Source organism: Syzygium oleosum, unplaced genomic scaffold (genome assembly GCF_021117445.2).
Source record: "Syzygium oleosum isolate NSW1041296 unplaced genomic scaffold, Sole_v2.1 Sole_v2.01, whole genome shotgun sequence".
NCBI lineage: Eukaryota > Viridiplantae > Streptophyta > Magnoliopsida > Myrtales > Myrtaceae > Syzygium > Syzygium oleosum.
The window spans coordinates 26056694-26077859 of NW_026607485.1; the positions used below are offsets into that span (position 1 = coordinate 26056694).

The 21166-nt window shown below is 45.4% G+C and overlaps 2 protein-coding genes across 2 annotated transcripts; one reads left to right on the forward strand and one right to left on the reverse strand.

Annotated features, from left to right (window-relative positions):
- Positions 1-8252: 8252 nt before the first annotated feature.
- Positions 8253-11382, reverse strand: LOC115694081 (O-methyltransferase 1, chloroplastic). The gene is made up of 7 exons (XM_030621204.2): positions 11015-11382; positions 10312-10463; positions 10108-10228; positions 9677-9801; positions 9453-9581; positions 9155-9319; positions 8253-8527 (listed from the first exon to the last, which is right to left on the reverse strand). The coding sequence occupies exons 1-7, from the start codon at positions 11214-11216 to the stop codon at positions 8456-8458; spliced, it is 966 nt and encodes a 321-aa protein (XP_030477064.2). The 5' UTR covers positions 11217-11382; the 3' UTR covers positions 8253-8455.
- A 3808-nt stretch (positions 11383-15190) lies between these two features.
- LOC115694092 (blue-light photoreceptor PHR2) lies at positions 15191-17919 on the forward strand. The gene is given in 7 exon segments (XM_030621219.2): positions 15191-15494; positions 15497-15765; positions 15768-15854; positions 15856-16401; positions 17049-17260; positions 17369-17464; positions 17629-17919. Coding segments are annotated over 7 exon segments (1362 nt in total). The 5' UTR covers positions 15191-15412; the 3' UTR covers positions 17699-17919.
- Positions 17920-21166: the final 3247 nt, after the last annotated feature.

Below are 21166 nucleotides of genomic sequence, written 5' to 3' on the forward strand. Positions count from 1 at the left end.
ACTTTGCCCTTGAATTTTGAAACCTCTCACTTCCGATTGACTTGCTTTTCGACGCAACATGTTATTGCCGAGTGGCATAATAACCCGGCAACATACTTTCTCAGTTTCGATAAGAATTCTATGTCATGACTTTATAAACTGCTTCTTCATCAAACTTCCGCCTTATAGTTTTTATCTTTTTCCGGATCCTGTAGCATTTCAATGTGCTGGCATCATTTTCTTTTTAATCTTCAGAGAGTCAAAATAGGCAAAGCCAAGCCAAAGATAGCCTGTCTCCTGTGGTCTCTAGGAAATGGGCTTCCTTAAGCAGATACACCATGATCACGATGCCTGGGCGATGTAATGACTTCTGAAAACATGGGTTGGCTGAAAAAGATGAATCGATGACGGTAGTGAAGAAGCAGAGGGACATATCTTTCTGTAGCAACAAATATGAGGTAGAAAAATGTAGGTGATGCTGATCGCAGAAAAATGACTTCCAGACACACCACCAATTGAAAATGCATCCCAACAGAATTTGCATTAATCGTTCTATATACGTTGATGTCATGTCGATCGCATTTAAATCGTCTTTTTGGACCAACATTGGTTGCTGTCTTCTTCTCAAGGTACTTCTCGACATAGATCATTCTTTCGATCGTGCAACAAATCACAACAAACACGATCTACCACTTCAGTCCTAGAACGAGTGCATTTAATTGTTATTCCTCCTCGCCACACATTTGCATCTAAACCCTGGAAGATCTTCATGGCCAGATTTTTTAGATACGAGTGTGCATCACCATTTGTTGGGTTGCTGTTCTTGAGCCGTTTAAAGTCAAAGGTACGCATCGAGTGCTGGGGATGGAATTGGAGAGGTGTAGGAGAGGGGGGCAGGATTGAGTATCGAGAGCAGTTTTGAATAAGCAAAAGGAGTGAGTGACCAAATGGAGCATTTACTATGCGCACTCCCGCACGTACGTAGTACACATGCTCGTATTTATGTCGCCAGATTTGCATGATGAAATCATCCGAGAATCTATGTTCTTCCTCCGCAAGACAATGGTGACGACAGTCTGTCATCAATTCGGGTCCGGTAAGAAAGAAAAAAGGGCAGACATGGATCGACTGCTCATGTCATTGCAGTGAAAGTCGAGACAAATGACCCAAGTGCATTCAAGGGATTAGGGTTAAAGCATTTCCCTTTTGTTTTGACCATTTAATAAAATATTTGGGGCTTGCCCTAGATTGCTTAAAAAGTCGATTATAGCACCGGTGGGATCGTTTTGGTTTGGCAAGTTGCTAACCGGTGGTATCGAGAACGACGAACGCGAGACGTGTAGACATGAAATTACGCAGACCGTGCGATCCATATCGATCCGTATCTTGAAAAGCATTTGAAAAGAGAGAACTTTTTTCTCTTTTTTTTTCTTCCTTCTTTTACAACTTTGGGCTGGAGGGACACTGAATCTCTCGCATGATATATGTTGGGAGGAGAAGTCTTCTAAATGATCAAACCACCATAAATTTTGGGGGTGGAAAAGAGGCTGAGCACCACACCTACGTCTACTTACATATGCATAGGGAATCATACCCTCCACACTCATAGCTCTATATCTCACCAAGAATCGCAAACACAACGCGATCCCAACACACTCAAGAACCTTTTGTGCCCAACACGCAATGTCTTCGTGCACTCCTCTGCATTATTAATATTCTCTCCTCTCCCCTTCCACTTTTCTTGCCCTGGGGTGAAAGGTTGTACTTCTCAGCCACGCTGGTGCGTGTGATTGATGTCAAGCCATGGAAATCTCATTATATGGGTTCGAGTTCAATGGACACCAAGATCAGAGAGCCCGGGTTTTGATTGGGATCAATGTCGAGCCATGAAAAATTTGCCGCTCTTAGCAAAGGCGACGGAGCAAACGCCACAAAATTTGGACCTGAGGCAATAAGAATAGCCCATTGTTTTTTGTAGCGCTTAAAGAGAGTTTGATATCTTTTCGCCTGTCAAGCTAATCTCAATTCGTTGAAGGATCCGATGATTCAAATCCGCCATCTTCAGGACTAGAACTTTAATTTCGACCTGCAAGTTAGATATATACGAACAATAATCGACACAGAATTTCGTGCTTGTGTTTTGAAATGAAAAGGAATAGACTACTTACTTAGGACATGTCGGTTTAATGAATGCGGTCGACTTTTAAAACTCAAGAACCATCGTGTCATGGCTCGGATCGATATCGATTAGCACCTAAATCCGTCCTCACGTAATCATCACAACCCACATATGTGGGTGGAATAGTTTTGTCTCTCTATGTTACTAACAATACATGGTACAACAGTCACACAAGATACGTTCAACACTAATAGCTATGCCCTCGTCCAAATCCTACACTAGCATTCAAATGTACAGATTGGCAATCCATGGGGGAAGAACACTAGAAGTGCCAAAATTTGTGTACGGCGCTCATTTTAGTGCCAAAAATATTTTTCGGATCAATTGAATTGCACTTTAAAAAAAAACCAATCACTTAAGTGCCAATTCCGATTTGGGTAGCCGGAAATCTGACGTGGCCATATTTTATTAATTTCTCAGTTCTACGTGACACGTCGGCGCTGACGGAGATAATATTTAATAATATTTTAATAATTTTTTGATTTTTTAAATATTTTTTCTGATTTTTTTTTTTCTTTCTTCTTTTTTTCTACCTTTGGCCGGACACTGGCCACCGGCCACCGGCCATGGCCGGCCGCCTGGCCTCGCCCGGACGAGGCTACCGTCGCCCACCACAGGGAAGGCCCGGCCGACCCTCGCCTAGGCGAGGGCAGGCGAGCCCCGGCAAGGGTCCGCCTCACCTTGTCTTGCCTCGCCAGATTCGGTGAGGCAAGGCGAGCCCCGGTGAGGGCTCCCCTCGCCAGATCCGACGAGGCTGCTGTGGCCTGGGCAAGGGCCGGCCTCGTCAGATCTAGCGAGGGGAGCCCTCGCCGGGGCTCACCCGCCCTCGCCCAAGCAAGGCGAGGTCGGGCCTGGCCTGTGACGGGCAACGGTAGCCTCGTCCAGGCCAGGCCAGGCGGCCGGCCATGGCCAATGGTCGGTGTCCGGTCACTGGCCAAAGGTAGAAGAAGAATAAAAAAAAGAAAAAAAGAAAAGAAGGAAAAAAGAAAAAAATCAGAAGAAATTTTTAAAAAAATCGAAATATACACGTGGAAATGCTACATAGACTGATTTTTTTTTAAAAAAAACAAAGCCACGTATTAATTTGGCCGAAATTTCTCGCTATTGACACTTAAGTGATCGTTTTTCCTCCGATTTGGCACTTAAGTAAGCCGGCGAAAACTTTTAGCACTAAAATGAGCGCCGCACACAAGTTTTGACACTTTTACTGTTTTTCCCCCGCAATCCATGTGTCCGTGGTTTTGTATGCAATGGATCTACCAAGGGTTTTGGAGTTTTATGGTTGTCTTGGGGTCTCCTTTACTATTGAATTGACCTGGGATGTCCCTTCGCATTAAGAGGGCATAGCATGGTCTTGGAGGGAAATATGTCTCTCTTTTCTTGTTCTTTTCCTTTTGTTTTCTCAACCTCGATGCAATAATAACGTGTACTCACTCGATTACTATGCCCATCCACGACTCTTGTAGAACCCCCAAATATCTCCCTCTCTTCCGCCTATAAATACACACCAGTTTCAAGCTTCTTCTGTCGCTCATAACTCATCAGCAACGAAACGAACACCCCACACACACACACACCAAGTGTCGAGAGACGAGGTCTCGTTTTTTTCCAGGCGGGTAGCTTTCCTTGTTGGAGAAGCAGGGCACGTGCAAAAACCGAAGCTCCTTCTGTTCTGCAACGCCGTCGCGTTATTTGCACGTGCTCCCCTTCTCCAACACGGGTTCCCCGCCTTAGGCAACTCGATTCTTTCGACACAAATGGAGTGTTCGAGTTCATCGATCTCGCGTGTCTTAGGTAAGGGGTCTTCCTTGTCGCGTTTCGTTTGGTATACGTGGTGTTCATTGTATTGTGCAGTGACAACGATATGTTTGTTTTCTTCAGCTTTGTTTAGGTCTGTCAACTCTGCATAACTCCAGACGTTTGATTGATACTTAATACCCACTCGTCGTTCAACAAAGCTCTCTCGCAGATACATCGGAGCTTTACAAAAGAGAGAGAGAGAGAGAGAGAGAGAGAGAGAGAGTATGAGGCTCTCTCAATCTCCTCAGTGGCAACGTCTGTCATACCAGGAGGCTCCTACGCCTGCACCGACGAAGGTTACTTAGTGTTGCTGCTGATGATGTGCGAGAGTGAAACGATTATTTAGAGCTTCGGAGAGGTTAAACGAGTTCGTATATGTGTATATACTCACCAAAAGAATGGACAACTTGGAGTGAAAATCCGGCTTCCATTTCGAATGGTCCACCCTCCTCATGCATATACATGTATACACGACATTCATGGATTACAGTCTCATATTAGTATTCATCCTAGCGCGTGCATTTTGACGATACAACAACTATATTATCAACTTACACATTCACCATTGGATGAATGACATATGTGTTTAGAGTTAATTTCGCACCACAAATTCTCGCAAATTTCAATGATCCAATAGCGAGCGTGACCGATACAATCCTTCTTTTTTAATACATAATTATCTAGATACATTAAACTAAAGCAGATCAAACATAACTTGAACACGGTGTGTTTATAATTCATATCAGTTCGTGTCAATATTATTAGAATACCATCTTTTTCTAAATCTATAAGACACAAACGGAAAGCAGATTGGATCGTGTTCGATATTGCTAACCCTATAGCAACTACACATGTACTGGAATCATGTTGATCGGCATACTTATTGATTTGAAGGAAACTTATACATCATCCCTAAGGCTGTTGTAGTTGTATAAGATTCAGTTCGTCGGAAGAGCTATCACCGATCACCACTGCCAAAACAAAGCGGAAAAGATAAAATGGATAATTAGCTGATATACATATATATATATACACACGAGTTATGAACAGGTCAAATCTGGGTAAAGAAAAGGCAGATACTAATGCATGACTCTCTGTCCTCACTCAAATCATGCAGGGTCCACGAACAATCTATGTACACATTATCATTGATAGCCTCAATGGATGTGATTGACCCATTTTACAATATATCGTCAACTCAAGACGGTTGACTTTGGCATGCGGAAGCCATCAGAGCTCACGATTTTGAGTTCTAAATTCACGTGACAACTTCGACTTGCTAATTTAAATGTATGCTATTGTAGGGGTGATCGGTTCTGCCCAGTGACTCCCGGTTCAAAATATTAGAATTGGTCCAATTTTTGTTTTACCCAAAAAAAATCAAATTTTTATAACAAAACATAAACGTTGCACCATTTTATTATAAAAACATATGTTGGTCAAATGGCCATATTGTTATTTATTCATATTAAAGATCATGATTCAATTCTCCATGTACACAAAAGCGGAAAAATTACCAAAAAAGTCCTAAACCTTTTATAATTGTGCCAATTCAGTCCTAAACCTTTTGTAATTGTACCAATTCAGTCCATCCGGCCACTTTTGGCCAGTCGGTGCTGACGTGGGCGCCGGTCGGTTGACGTAGCAATATTTTAATAATTTTTTATTATTTTTCGAATTTTATTTTATTTTTTTCTCTTTCTTTCTTTTTCCCCCTATCTTCTTCCCTGGTCGCCGGTCCGGCGACCGGCGAAAGGCTGAGGCCGACGAGTTCCACCTCGCCGGCCATGGGCGAGGCTGGCCCTTGCCGGCACTGGCGAGGGCGAGCCTCACCGTTGCCGGGCGAGGTCGACCTCGCCAGATCTGGGCGAGGCCTCGCTCGGTCATGGCCTCGCCCGGTCATGGCGAGATCGACCTCGCCCAGCCATGGCGAGGCTCAACCTCGCCCGGTGATGGCGAGGCTCGCCCTCGTCCTGGCCATGGCAAGGTCGACCTCGCCCTAGCTAGTACCGGCGACGGTGAGGCTCGCCCTAACTAGTACCGGCGAGGGCCAGCCTCGCCGACCTCAGCCTCTCGCCGGTTGCCGGACCGGCGACCGGGGAAGAAGATAGGGGAAAAAAAAAAAGAAAGAGAAAAAAATAAAATTAAAATATAGCCACGTCAGCCGGCCGGCGTCCACGTCAGCGCCGGCCAAAAGTGACCGGATGGACTGAATTAGTACAATTGCAAAAGATTTAGGACTGAATTGGCAAAAAAAAAGGTTTAGGACTAAATTGTCACAATTCCAAACGGTTTAGGACTTTTTTGGTAATTTTCCCACGCAAAAGCATCTTCTACTTTTTTTCCTAAAAGACTAGTTCAACCCGGGAACCGGATCGAGGGATCTGGTTCCTGAGTAAAACTGGCAGCTCCAGCCTTGGAAATGAGAATCAGACTAGGAATCGATTAGTTCTAGGGTTCCAGAATCGAGAATTGGATCGGTTCCCTTGAACCACTCTCAACCCAGCTGAATGATCGGGTTCCCAGGTTGGGTCCACGTGGATCGGTCCAACTCATTGCACATAGATTTGAATGTTTAAGGATGAGCCCAACCCCATTTTGGACTAGGCAAAGATTCAATGGGCCAAAGATCATGGCATTGGCATGGGTTATCCTGACCAGCTGGCATGTGTAAGCTTCGATCCGATTGGGGCCAAGGACATGAGTTTTTATGTATGTATTGCTTAGGAATCAATTGAGGAGACTCACCAAGTAATTTTCCCCAAAATGAATAAATAGATCAAGAGAGACACAATACTATGCTCTTGAATATCCAGCATGTCCGCTCATATGTCTTCACACTCCAATGCTGACTCTCTTTCTTCTCATCCTCCTCTACATACAATACAGCTATTACCGCCTTTAAGGGTTTGACGATCAAATGCTGACTCTCTTTCTTCTCATCCACAAGACACTCCTAACCAATCCATCGACTCACTAACGTGCTGTGCGATCGCCGGGCATTGGACAGATAATACTTAAATATAACAAACCGATCAAAAAACCAACTTGTTTATACCACGATACGATAGATTCTTGTTGGGTCGTAAATATGATCCACTTGCTTAAATACCCACATACAATCGATCGCACTAGTTCGTAAATCAACTCTATAAACCAACCGGAGTATCTCATGCTGTATAGCATCTGCCTTTTTGAAGGCTACGCGAATGGTGCATTACATACACACCATCAAGTATCTAATACCCTTTAACAATCGCAAAAGGTTATTGCAATTGCATTTCGCAGGCGAGGACTCAAGTTCAACACCCAAGAGTCCTCGATTGATTTGCTTCACCGAAATAGAATAAGGAGAGCAGCCGAGGCTCTACCATAAGCATCCTCAGCTACCAACATTTTCTTATTTTGGGAGTTTAAACCGTCAGTATTTGTCTGACCCTGTTTTTGTTTTTTTTATCCGATGCAAGCCGTCATTGAGAAGACTAGAATTACCCTTTGAAAATTAGGTCGTACCAAGAGGGGCAAGCTCCCAGCTTACTTGTTAGGTGGAACGTATATCTTTGTTTGTTGGCTTGCCTAGATTCTGGAATCTGTGTTTACGTTGTCTGGTTCTTGAAAGTCAGGTGGCACTTTTCCACCGAAATCTAATCGAGCTTTCATGTGGTCACATAGATCAGATGTCGTTGTTTCTCTAGTGGTTAACTACCCTTCCCTCTGCCGGGGTTAGGTGGTGCTTCTACTCCGGCCTCGGCAAGTCCGCCATTTTGCTATTAGAAATGGGTCTCTCTCTTTCTCATGCCTGCCTTCCCCGAGTGGACAACTTACCCCTTTCTTGGGCTCGACAACCGTCAGATCTTGTGGGACCACGTGAGACCCACCTAATTCCCAAAATGCTTAAGCAAGCAACTGGAAAAGGGAAACCATACTAGAGTTCAAAACTATACTTCTCGTACTATCTTGAAATCGCACCCTCCAGCAGCACACGGCAAGTGCTTCCTTGGCTGGTGAATCGCTTAAAGATAAAGCCGTCGAGGAACTAAGCCGCAAAGGGAATTATCATATGCGCATCCGCTAGATAAAATGGTATGCCATTATTTCCCACCGATAGACTGAAACGCTTTTACCCTCAAACTACAAAGAGAAAAGGCACAATCTTTACCATATGCAAACATCTGCTCAGAACGAGACTAGAGGAATTCAGGAATCCCCCAAAACGGCGATCTTCCGATAGCAAGCTACCGTTCAATGACAAATGAAAATATTGGCCTTTATCCATAAGACGATGAAACGTAAATTTGACACTACCACGTGTTTGTTCACTTCACATCTTAAATATTCTGCATACTTAGCCAAAAGGCTGAGGAAGGTATCTTGACATACTCACAAAAAAGTACAGGAAAAAGAACAAACATGCTATTTCTAACAACAGCAAAAGGAAGTGGCACCGAAGCCTCTGACAAAGAGAAGGAATAGAGGGATTAAGATTGCTTTTGCATCTCAGAGTTCCTCGAATCCATCTTCATCCCCTTCTTCCTCGACTCTCTGGAATTCTCTCCTCCATGTTTCCATCTACCATTGTGTGTTAAATACAGCAGAGTCAGGATCTACAATCTAGTCATTTCTCGACATGAAAACAGCGAAACCACACATATAGTTAAATCGACCCTTCTCGTCTCAGGTCCTCAGGCTCTACGCAGTGAAGAAAGCAAAGCGGGATGGTTTACAAAGTATTTGTCCATTGAACGTACACATCATTGCCAAAAGTTTAGAAAATGAACTCTATGGACCTGATCAGAAGCCATCTTTCTGAAAATATCAATGAAAACGTGTGACCTTATAAAGATGCATAGTAGGGCAACCGTTGGACCATTGTCAGATTAGAACTCAACATGCACTGTTTAGAGGAAAGGACGATTCAATGCTATTTTATTCTCCAAGATAGTTGTTCACTCAGTGTAATTTGACAAAATGAGTCAATGAATGCACTGTTTGCATGCCCCTCCAGCTTATAAACCACCATCCGAAGTACTGATTTTTATCAAAGCAAAATCAAATTCTCACAAAGCACTGAGTAATTGAGATGTGGATGTGTTTTAACAATATATTGACTTAGAATACCGAGAAATAAATCTAGAGAATGCTCAAATTACAGCTGGAGATGAAGGAAAAGTTGGTCCAGGAGACGACCCATCTTACCTGAGCATCAGAAAATCGCAACTGTTCTGCAACAAATAGTATTTTTCTGTATTCTTCTGATGTCAATTGCTTGCCTAAGTTCCTTGCAACTTCGTCGTAGTTAATTATGTCCACTCGGAAACCGTTGGTCATGAAAAGCTTGTCCATCCATTTTCCAGAATCAAACTAATTAGGAGAAAACCCTACCATTTGAGTGTCTCACAGAGCTATATATATAAACTGCGAATAGCTAGGATATATGAATTGCATGTAACATGAATCAAATTTGAGACCAGCATCAAACTATTAGAAATCTCACATTTCTTCCAATTCCAGTATCTGCCAGCCAGCCAGGCAATTCTCCCAAAAAAAGGCTACCATTCATGGCCATACTACTAACAACAAACAAGATATCCTCGAAACTTGCCAAATTCATAAGAAGCAAGCCCTGCAAGAGTATACATTAATGAGCAACTAAATCCATGCCACTACTCCACTCTACGATCCCATCATCAACTTGAACAGTCTTAAGGAGAGCATTACCTGGATCACCCATATACTAGGCCGACTTCCATTGAAGCCCTTTGTGTGCAAAACATGCTGCAAATTGGATGACGCCAAGGGGATGTGATAGAATAAGCAACTTCTTGAAATTTTAGCCCCAACACCTGGTAGTTTGGACATTGAAACAATGCAGGTCATAAAGAAAAGACAAGTCTCTGTAACATATTAGGAATTTGTGATGGCGGGAAACCAAAAGCCAAAAGTATGACTCTTCACACAAATCTCATTGCTTAAACTAGCCTTCGGTAAGTGAACATCACATGGTTTTTTTGCATAAAAATCATTACATGGCCTATCCTTACACAAATTTTTTAAGATGGGAGCACATGAAGACTGCAGAAAGGAAAATCTCTTGCAGCGAAACTTTAATTTGAAATTTCATAAACCACCAAACCAGTAAAAAAGGGCACCTTCAAGTTTTTCAGCTGCTATTTTGTATAATTCATCTGGAGATATGTCAAATATCAAGGTTGAACTTGGCCAATTAAGTCTATAAGGACGAGTATCCATGCCATCTGTTAGCAAAACAACCTACATAACGTAAGTAGAAAGCAATAATGTTTTCCAATAATGACTGTTGCTTAGTTTGTCCCGACACGAAGAGCAAAATTTACCTGCTTGAGCCCATCAATACGATTGATAATATGAAGCAACTTATCATCAATATATTTAGTTGCAAGACAATAATGGTGTGTCTGCTTCTTCGTGTCCACTTCATTATCAGTAGAAACAAAACAACCGGCATATGGATCGACGAAAAGAGGCTCTACAAATAAAAGCATTAATCAATCTCGAGCTTGCAAATGCAATGTCTCCAATATGAATCTTCATAGATAGAAGTGGTGGATTCAGAAGTAAGCACTACTCCAAGCTAATAGACATATTCAAAAGAAAACAATCAGGCTTAGTTATTAACATAAGAAAGACCAAATTAACAATTAGCAATCACCTAAAAGGGCATGAAGGTTGGACTGGAATCGCAATTCCGTTTCTATTACAATTTATCATGTTTTTCCTTCATTAAAACCAAACACAAATTTGAATATCTACATTTCATTTTCTTTCATTCTTAGCTTCGTATCCTTACTTCCTCCGTTCCAATCCTGTTCCATTACTTAACATCATACGCCCAAGAGAGACCTTCCTTCGTGGCCAAGATATCCCTTTTACTATTCATTTTCCACTCATTTTTAAAAGTCCAGCGTATAACCATGAGAAAGCAAGAGGCCAAAACTCGTGAACACCATTGCTATCACGCCCCTCACCGTGTTCGATGAAATGCGTACCCGAACAGAGACCGAGGAGGAATCTACTTGCCTGGTCGAAGGGTCTCTCGGAAACGAAGAGACGCGGCACTGAGGGCAGATTGGAGAAATGGGTCACTCCCGTCGCCGAGTTTCGCCCTCAGTCGGACCCCAGAAGTACCCATCAGCTTCGGCCGCCAGACAGGAGTGCGCCGCCAGACAGGAGTGGCCGGCGCAACTCCGAACCCCGCCGCCACATGCTCCGCACTCGTCATGGTCAAACGCCGGACTGAATCGAAAGTCTCATCGTCCCCTCGCTCGCGCTCAATCCGCAGTCCGATGTCATGTTTGTTTGCCCTGAGCGCTGAGCGAGCGAGCGACGAGCGTCTATCTTCTTCCGAGATGTGTCGTTCCAGCGTGGAAACGCATCGAACCGGTGGAGGAATGGGATCAGACCGACCGAATCGAACGGATCGTGCGGTCTGATCTCCAACGGTCGATGTCCAACCGGTTCACATGTAATTTTTGCCATATTTTTTTAGATTTATATAATATATTAAATTCTGCTTTATCTAAAAGCTATATACATTTTTTTTTATTTTTAATAATACGTAATATCTGAATCTTTCGGCTCGACTGATTCATAAAAAATACAGGTAAATTTCTAATTTGATAGGTAATAGGTCAAATCCACTCACAAGATGACGAGTGTAACCCTCACGGTTATTTCATATATTGCGATTTGAACGCAAAACCCATGTATCCAAACCAAGTGTTTATAATCACTCGGCTAATCCCCTTGCGATAGTTTCTTTGTTTTTGGCTTCTAGGATTTGAATTTCGGATCACAAGATCAACAAGCTTATAGATGCAATTTCCCATTATTTGCATACAATCTCTTATTTTCTTCATTTTAATTTTTAGGGTTAATACCTAAAAACCTAAGCTATACATTTGGACACATTTACAAACTATTTTTGACCATAAAAACCCAATCCGATTTACGACAACAAAAAACCCAAGTGTACACTGTGACAATTTTACCTAACTAATTTTTAATTTTATTTTTTATTTTTTGAATTTTTTGAATTTTTTCTTTTTCTTTTCTTTTCTTTTTTTTTTTTCTTCACTTCAACCTCCGGCCGTCGCGGTCAGTACGCCAGCGAGCGCGAGGCGCCTCACTCGACTCGGCCGGGTGACCCCGCCGGATCTAGCGAGGCGGTCCTCGCCTGGGCGAGGGCCGCCTCGCCAGCCGACGCAGCCGCCTGCCGCTCGAGCGAGGGCGTCTGCCGCCGCGGGGTGCGCTCGCCCGGCCGAGAGGGCGCCTCGCCGCGCAGCGAGGTGGCCCTCACGAGTCGGGCGAGGGTCGCCCTTGGCGGCGGGTCGCCTTGCGGCGGGCGAGGCAACCTCGCCGAGCGCGAGGGTCGCCTCGCCATCCGGCGAGGCGGCCTCGCCGAGTCGCGAGATCGCCTCCGGCGGCGAGGCGCCTCGCCGACGCAGGCGAGGCGCCTCGCCGATCTGGCAGGACGGCTCGTCCGACGCCGCGGCGGCCTCGCCAGGCACGCTCTGGGTCAGCCCAGGCCGGCCGCAGGTGAAGATAAAAAGAAAAAAATAAAAGGAAAAAAATAAATAAAATAAATAAAAATTCTAAAAAATAATATTAAAATTTTAATTCGAGGTAAAATTGTCACATATGTAGTTGGGATTTTTGTGGTAAGTTCGGGTAAAATTGTCACGGATGTACAGGTTGGGGTTTTTATGTCAAAAAATAGTTCGGGTAAAATTGTCAGCGGGTGTACTGGGTTTGGGGTTTTTATGGTCAAAAATAGTTTAGGGTAAATGTGTGAATTAATCAGGTTTAGGGTTTTTCGTGGTATTAACCTAATTTTTATATTGTCAAGGTGTCTTGGTTACCTAATTTTCCCAATATAATAGCATCATTTTTTTTTTGCGGTGTAGCCCACGCGCCTTCAGGTACATTTGTCATTCCGAGTCGCGCTCGCAGCTAACGTCGAGTGGCTTACCGAATTTTTAAGGTGTTGGGTTGCCTTTGAAGTACAAGGAAGGAAGTTCGGATGGTCAATGGTCAACGTGAAAGCATTTTGGGGAAGAAATCTTGCATGAGAAAGAATTCAGTAGCACGACGGATGGCTACCATTGGATGCTAATTCCACGTTGTAAATGTACATAATTGGGAGGTGGGTGGGGCAAGAGAGTACCGTATTTGGGATTCGATTCACGTGAGTACCGCCCACACATGTACAAGAAAAAGAGGAGCGAGACAAAAAAAAAAGAGTGATGAATTTTGTGGCTCGACTAATCGCCTAAGGATACATGCTAAACCCCCTCCACACCACATGTGTCGAGTAAGGGTCCACCTTAATTATAATGGGTGTGGACCTCAGGGTAATTATGAATGGGTAATGTTGTGATATGGATATAAATCAAGTGATGGGGGTGAACATGGTACCAGGTAGAACCTGGAACTTGACTAGTGGGAACATATAGGTTTTAGGTTCCAAGGAATATAGGGTAGGTTCCAGGTTCCAAAAATTGGAGAACCTGTTTCGACGAGTAGGTTCTAAGCTTGGAACATGAAACCTGGAACTTGAAATCTTAAACAAGTTTTTTGTATTTTTTTCTTAATCCATATCTTCGCGTGATCCTGCGGTGTTCTATAGCATTAAATAATGAATATATAATTTGAAACCATTAGTTTGAGCTTTCAGAAAATAGGTGGGTTCTAAGGAGGGGAGTATGGTTTGGCCAAAGACGCAGGATTATGATTTTATGACTTGTTAATGTTTTATATTTTTCATGTCTTTAAATATAAGTTGTGGTTAGTTGATCGTAGTAGCAAGTGATGATCATTAAAGCTGATAATTCACTACAATTGTTCAATTAATAATATAGGTGGAACCTGAGTAGATCTTGAAACCGACCTTGGAGGTTCTAGGTTTCAAGATATGTAGGTTAGGTTTCAAGTTCCAGAAAATGAGGAACCTGTTTCCATGAGTAGGTTCCAGGTGGAACTTGTACGGAACCTGGAATCGCTGTACAAAACCAGGAACCGTTCAACCCTAGATAGTAGTGTCAAGACGGTGGTCGGGACAAATCTCGAATCAAATTTGGATGAATGTGCTTGCGCGGGTGGAGTTTGAGGCTAGGGTGTTTTTGGGAGGCTTTCTTCCCGAGCAAGGGTAATTTAGGGCCCGTTTGGTTCGATTTTGGATGAATGCCTTTGGAGGAATGCATATACCTTTGGGCTAAAGGGGTTTTCCGAAATACAAGTAATGTTTGGTAAGTGTTTTTTAAAATCAACTTGGGCTAAAGAACTTTTGCTAATATTTAAAAAAAAAAAAGTTCTGGTGGAGCTTAACCACCGGCCGCCACCGCCACCACCGGCCAGATCAGATCGTCGGCTGTCAGATCGCTGGCCACCGCCGCTTGACCTTAGGCGAGGCGGCATGAGGTCGCGTGACCTCAAGCGTCACCTAGGTTGCGCGACCTAGGCGACGCTCGAGGTCCGGCGACCCCAAGCGGCGGTCGTCGGGGTCGTGCGACCCCTAGGCACTGGTCGCCGGGTTCAGCTAGCCCTCAAGTGGCGGTCGCATGCCGCCGGACCTGCCTCTAGGGAAGATAAACAGTCGCGATGAACAATGCAAGTTGCATTCCGAAAAATGTAACTTCTCAAGGCACTTCCACCCTTGCATTGGCCAAAAGTCTCTTGAAAAAACATTCCAAATGTAATTACATCTCCCTAAAGTGAGTAGAAAAAGTTGTCAAATACCATTTGCATTTTAACCAAGAGATTTTATAATCCAAATGAGTATTTCAAATGCTGAAGCAAATGGGGCCTTAGTCATCATATTTGTACAACGGGGTTTGGGATGCAAATCAGTAGTTTTCAAAAGAAAGCCATCCCCATTAATTATGGGGAACCTCCAAAACAGTGACAACACACGGCAAGAACATAGTGGGTGCACTTAAAATGGTCATGGACTTCTCTTTAATCGGGCCACTTAAGGGGGTCTTTTAAGGAACTCCACAACAATTTTTTTAGTCTAATCTTCGGCGATTATTTAGAATGCCCGGTGGCGGTTTCCGTCGGCTCCCCCCTACCCACCAAACCGAAGGGGCGTTTTGGGAATCCCCAAAACGCCCCCAACGTCCCTGGGGGGATTGAAAACCACAGCCATTGAAAGTTAGCAGTGTAGGAGAGCAGGAGCCCAGGAGCAGCAGCAGCCAAAGCAAAAGGATTGGCAAAGGAAAAGGTTAGGTGGTCAATCGGTTGGAGGTGGAAGGAAGGAAGAAGAAGAGGGAAGGAGAAGAAGGACAGAGATAGGATTGGAATCACTATTAAAACCCCTCTTCCATCTCCCTCCCTTCTCTCACCCACCTACTCCTCCTCCTTTCATTCTCCTCTTCTTTCCATCCATTCCCAGTGTCTGCTGCCGCTCATCCTCCAGCCATGGACTCCCACCACCAATTCGCCGAGAATTCCCATGACAACGCCGCCCCCGACGAGCACACCCACCACCTCGCCGTCGCCGCCCCCCCCCTCCCCCCTTCGCCACCGCCTCCCTCTCCCTCTTCGCCGCCGTCCAGCCCGCCACCCATTTCTTCCAGCAGCCCAAGATCTCGTCTTTGTTCGCCGCCGCCGCCCAGCCCGCCAAGGCCCGTGTCCCCACCCAGGCCTCCTCCCTCGCCCACCTCTCCCTCTCCGCCTCCACCGCCTCCCCTCCCAAGATCTCCTTCAGGTCCACCGTCTCCGCCAACCCCCTCCAGAGCCCCCTCACCCTCGGCCCCCACCGCCCCCTCGACCCCTCCGGTGCCGCCGGCCTCCGCCGCGCCTCCGTCGTCTGGTTCCGCAGCGACCTCCGCGTCCACGACAACGAGTGCCTCAACGCCGCCCACAACGAGTCCATGTCCGTCCTCAACGTCTACTGCTTCGACCCCCGGGACTACGGCAAGTCCACCTCCGGCTTCGACAAGACCGGCCCCTACCGCGCCTCCTTCCTCCTCGAGTCCGTCTCCGACCTCCGCCGCAGCCTGCGGGACCGCGGCTCCGACCTCGTGGTCCGGGTGGGCCGCCCCGAGGAGGTGCTCGCCGAGATGGCCAAGGCCGTCGGGGCCGAGGCCGTCTACGCCCACCGCGAGGTGTCCCGTGACGAGGTGAAGTCGGAGGAGCGCATCGAGGCCGCAATGAAGGAGGAAGGGGTGGAGGTGAAGTACTTCTGGGGGAGCACCCTGTTCCACGTCGACGACCTGCCGTTCAAGGTGGAGGACATGCCGACGAACTACGGCGGTTTCAAGGAGAGAGTGCAGGGGATGGAGGTGAGGAAGACGATGGCCGCGTTGGACCAGCTGAAGGGATTGCCCAAGAGGGGCGACGTGGAGCCCGGAGAGATGCCTTCCTTGACGGACTTGGGTGTGAATCCTAGTGCCTCCATGGCTCAGGTTTGTCTCTTTTGCTTGGCCAAATCGATCTTATTTCGGTAATTCGTTTACCATTTGAAACGTTGACGGGTTCGTTTGAGATTGATCTTGGTCTCTGCATAGTGTAGCGTGTTCCTCTTGACCAAGTCCATTGCATTGTCAATTTGAGTTGATTCTGTCTTTGGGATGCTTAGTTTGAACAGGTCGAAGCTGGTAATGTGTCACTGAGTTGAAGTAAGATGCCTCGGGTGCAAAATTTGTTTGGATCTTCTGGATGTTGCTTGTATGATTATATAATTCGAGCACGAGCATTTTGTCTTTTCTTATGTGATCTTGCGCGGACAGATGTAATAGAAATGGATGTGACGTCAAGAGCGAAGCTTAACTGTAGTGTCTGTTATTTTGTTTTTTTCAATTGCTAAAGTTTGGTATTAGTATTTGTAATAATCTATCTTTTGGGGCATACGATGATTCTTTTGCCGTCTCAAGAGTTAATTTACCTAGACTTAAAGCTGAGCTAGACCCATAACTTACTTTGGAATGATTTAGAGAGCTCTGAATCACGCTTTCGCTTAATGAATCATTTGGTAATTGCTAGACAAATTGGTTATATTTGATTTTGGTTTCTTGGGTATCAGCGTGATGGTAGCCTGTTTACATGTATGCAGGATGGTAAGGCGCCTTCTATGGTAGGGGGTGAGACCGAAGCTCTTCAAAGGCTCAAAAAATTCGCCGCCGAGTGCCAAGCACAGCCAAACAAGGGGACCAGCAATGATAACATCTATGGAGCCAACTTCTCTTGCAAGATCTCGCCGTGGCTGACCAACGGATGTATCTCTCCACGTGCCATGTTTGAGGAGCTAAAGAAAACCGCCTCTAAGTAAGCGTCTAACCAGATTAAAATTTTTGTCTCGTTTGGCTGTCTTAGGTCGGATAAATCTCAATGATATGATGAGTGCTCATTGCAATTGAATTGCTTGATTGACAGCGTAATCTCAGCTGCCTCCAAGAACGACGACGGTGGCTCATCTAGCACTGGATCTAACTGGTTGATGTATGAGTTGTTGTGGAGGGATTTCTTCAGGTAACCATCTCGGAAGATCTCAATTCTAGTCTAGACTGAGTTGTGTTATAGATCCTACACCTTTCCCTGTTTAATGCTTCTGCGAAGGTAAACTTATGACCAAAAGGTCGTAACTCTACACTTACTGCCTTACTGAAATTGTTCAATTGCCGGGTTACTTTCAGATTCATCACCAAGAAGTACAGTTCGCCAGTGAAACAGGGGGCTCCGGCTTGCACAGGTGCTCTCGTTTGATCTGAGAAGGGTCGTGGAGGTTGAGATGGCGATCTGCTTTGGGGATTAAAAAGTTTTATGCTATCGCTATTGCGAGCTGTAGCTCTTAGATGTTTTTGAGTAGCCTTCTACAAGATAGCTGGTGGTTGTTGTTGTTGTGATCTTGCCACAAATAAACTGGTGGAAACATGAAATCATTTCCCTTTAATAGATGGCCGGCGCGAGCCCGAAAATTTCCTATATGTCCGTGTCTTTCATTTTGTGACTTTCATTTTGTGACGACGGAGCAGAAAGTTTCTGCTCTGCTTTCTTTCTCTCTTTTCCAGTTTATAGATCCATACTGCGAATAATATTTGTGCTTCACTTCGAGATCTGTCTATTTATTAGCCTCTGCTAAATGATAAGATCTTCACTTCGGATTATTCCAAAGGAAGATGATCGTAATATGGATTTCGAGACTGCAACTGTTCTGTCGTGAATACTAGTAATATGACCTGCACAAGGGGGCTTGAATTGGAAGAGATGAGGTACCCTTTTTCATGCCAGAAGCTGCAATGCAATTCCAAACAAATACGAAAACTTTCGTTTACTGATGAATTTAGGAGAGTTGCTTTGTGGGTCTCGCCTTGCCGAGGCACCCGCTAACGTCGCAAATGATACCGCGGTGGTGCTCCGAGCGATTTGAGGACTACTCAACTCTTGACAATAACATGCGTGGGCCGGTGCATTGATAATTTCAGAACTCGCGGTGCAATATCATTTATTAGGCATTGTATGCCCGGTTTGTAGATCCGTTTTGGGCTTCGAACGTGGCCTTGCACACTACACAGAATCGAATGGTTTGAGGAGGTGTGCGGGATTGAATCACACGGTACGATCTCGAACGCTTGCCCATTGGTCACAAAAGGACGTGCACTGGTCCCTAATGATCACACTGTCCCACGCCGAGGACGAGGGGCTCGCTCTGGGTCCGGACCATCTACTATAGAGCCTTGCCCTTAAAGAAGAAAGGGCAAGGCACTATAGATTCTTAGAGCACGAATGATAAAATTTTTCTTTTCTGGACCTATTTCTGGCAAGAAATTAAAAAATTTATTTCTTTTTTCCCGAAGAATTTCTGAGCCAAAAAATAACATTTGACAACGACACAAAATTTCTATTCTCAAATTAAATTGCTTCGATAACGACGCAAATTTCTATTTCCGACTGCCGACTAGTGGCAAGGACGAAAGCGAAATGGTCAAGCGGGCGGCGGACAGCCGATGAGCGACGATGGTAGTGGGCGGCCGCAGGGCGGCGGGGCGATGGCGGACGCGGTGGTGGCGAGGTGGCAAGTGGCGGCGGTGGCGATGGACAGGTGCTGCACGGTGGCGGATGGATCGATGGTGATGGTGGGCGAACGGTGGGCGCGCCCGGTGGAGGGCCAGCTGGAGCAGGCCTCGGCGGGCGAAGTGGGCAACAAGGGTGGACGGCGGGTGGTGGCAGCCGCGGCCGGATGGGGCGGCGGAGGCCAGCGGCGGTAAGGACGAGCGGCGCGAAAGCGGGTGGTGGCGGTGGACAATGCGTGGCCGGTGGCTGGCCGGGCGAGTGGCGACGAGCCGGGCGGTGGCGGGCGGCGGGCGGGGAGCGGCGGCAAGCGACAGTGGATGGCCGTCGACGAGCAAGGGCGTAGCCAACCGGCGGCTAAGCGAAGGCACACGAGGCGGCACGCGGCAGTGATGGTGGGCGCGAATGGCGCAAGCGACGGCGGCGCGATCGGCGACCAGGCGCGAGGTGGGCCGGTAAGGATAGCTGCGATAAAGAAAGTTGTTATTTCTATTCTGTGAAACAGAAACATAAAAAATTTTAACTTCTCATTTATGTTCCAAATCTATTTTTGAGCCAAATTTGTCCTAGAAATAAAAAAAATGAAATTATTTTACCAAACAAATTTCTATTCTAAACCTGTTCCGGGAAAAAAAAAGGGAAAATACCACCAAAAACCTAAACTATGCCATTTGTGATAAATTTACCTGAACTTTTTTTTGTGACACGAAAAATCTCAAACTATGCCACTTGTGATAAATTTCCCAGAACTTTTTTTGTGACACGAAAAATCCCAAATTATGCCACATGTGACATATTTACCCCACTATACTTTGGCCCATGGGTATTTTCATCTTTTTCCTTTTCTGTTTTCTTTTTCTTTTTTTCCCTCTTCCCTCCGCCGGCCATGGCTGAGGGAAGCCGACGAGGGCTACCTTCGCCTAATCCGGCAAGGGCGACCCTCGCCTGGGTGGGCGAGGGCAGCCTCGCTCAACGCCGGTTAGGGTTGTCCTCATCGGATCGGCGAGGCGACTTCCCGCTCGACTTAGGCGGCCGCCCTCGCCGGATCCGGCTTTATCAGCGAGGCGGCCACTCGCCGGATCTAGCAAGGGCGACTTCGCCCGACTTAGGCAAGGGCCGCCCTCGCCGACGTCGAGCAAAGGCGCCTCGCCCTCCCGAGGGCGAGGGTCGCCCTTGCCGGATTCGGCAAGGCGGCTCCGCCGACGGCCGTGCGAGGGTAGCCCTCGACGCCGGATCCGCGAAGGTAGCCCGTCGGCTTCCCTCCACATGGCCGAGGCGGAGGGAAGAGAAAAAAAAAATAGAAAATTGAAAAGACGAAAATGCCCATGGACCAAAGTATTGTGGGATAAATGTGTAGAAAGCGTAGTTTGGGGTTTTCAGTCACAAAAAAAAAGTTCAAGATAAATTTGTCACAAGTGGCATAATTTGGGATTTTTGGTGGTATTTTCCCATAAAAAAGAAAAATAAGAAAACATAATGATTATCATTTATGCACTTAGTCTCGAGTTCAGCCTAATATCTGAGGGAGGTAGTGTTTTGATTCGAACTGTCATATCCAAAATAATTTCGTGTTTGGACTGGGGGTGGCGATCTTCGATGCAACATGAAGATTTGAAGGGGAAAAAGCTCAATCCAATAGCACGCGACACGGCATGATAGATTTAATTTAAAATCGATGTACATTGATATGTCTTCACTCGGTTTGACTGAAAATCACAAAGGACGCAAGTAATCGAAACATATATGATTACTCGACCCTAATTTGGACAGTCAATGCCCACTCATCAGACGGCGGTGGTGATTTTACCTTATTAATGACATTCACTTCCTACATTGAGATCTCTCACCATAAGCAACGAGGTGGAATAAACTTTACTCATAGCTTTTTGTTTATATTTATCTTTTCAAATTGATATTTGACTTTCATTTAACTAAACATCTTGGAACTTTATAAACTTTGACATTCTGTTTGTATGCTTTTGTTTAAATACATTTTGCTTTTTCTGCAGAATTTTGAAGTGAAAAAAAAACTTTATTTTGAAAATTGAAAATGTGATAAAAAAAAAATACTAAGTGACTCATCCATAATTACATGTTTCGAATGGTTTCAAATTATTTCGACGTTGTCAATTTCAAAAGCCACAAAATAGGGAAAAAAAAGTG

Excerpts from the sequence above, each read along its gene's own strand:
- LOC115694081 (XM_030621204.2), bottom strand. The coding sequence starts at position 11,216 with ATGACGAGTGCGGAGCATGTGGCGGCGGGGTTCGGAGTTGCGCCGGCC. Across the intron at positions 9,320-9,452 it reads ATACTGGAATTGGAAGAAAT|TTTGATTCTGGAAAATGGAT; the intron begins GTGAGATTTCTA and ends TCTCCTAATTAG. Across the intron at positions 8,528-9,154 it reads TGCGATTTTCTGATGCTCAG|ATGGAAACATGGAGGAGAGA; the intron begins GTAAGATGGGTC and ends ACACAATGGTAG.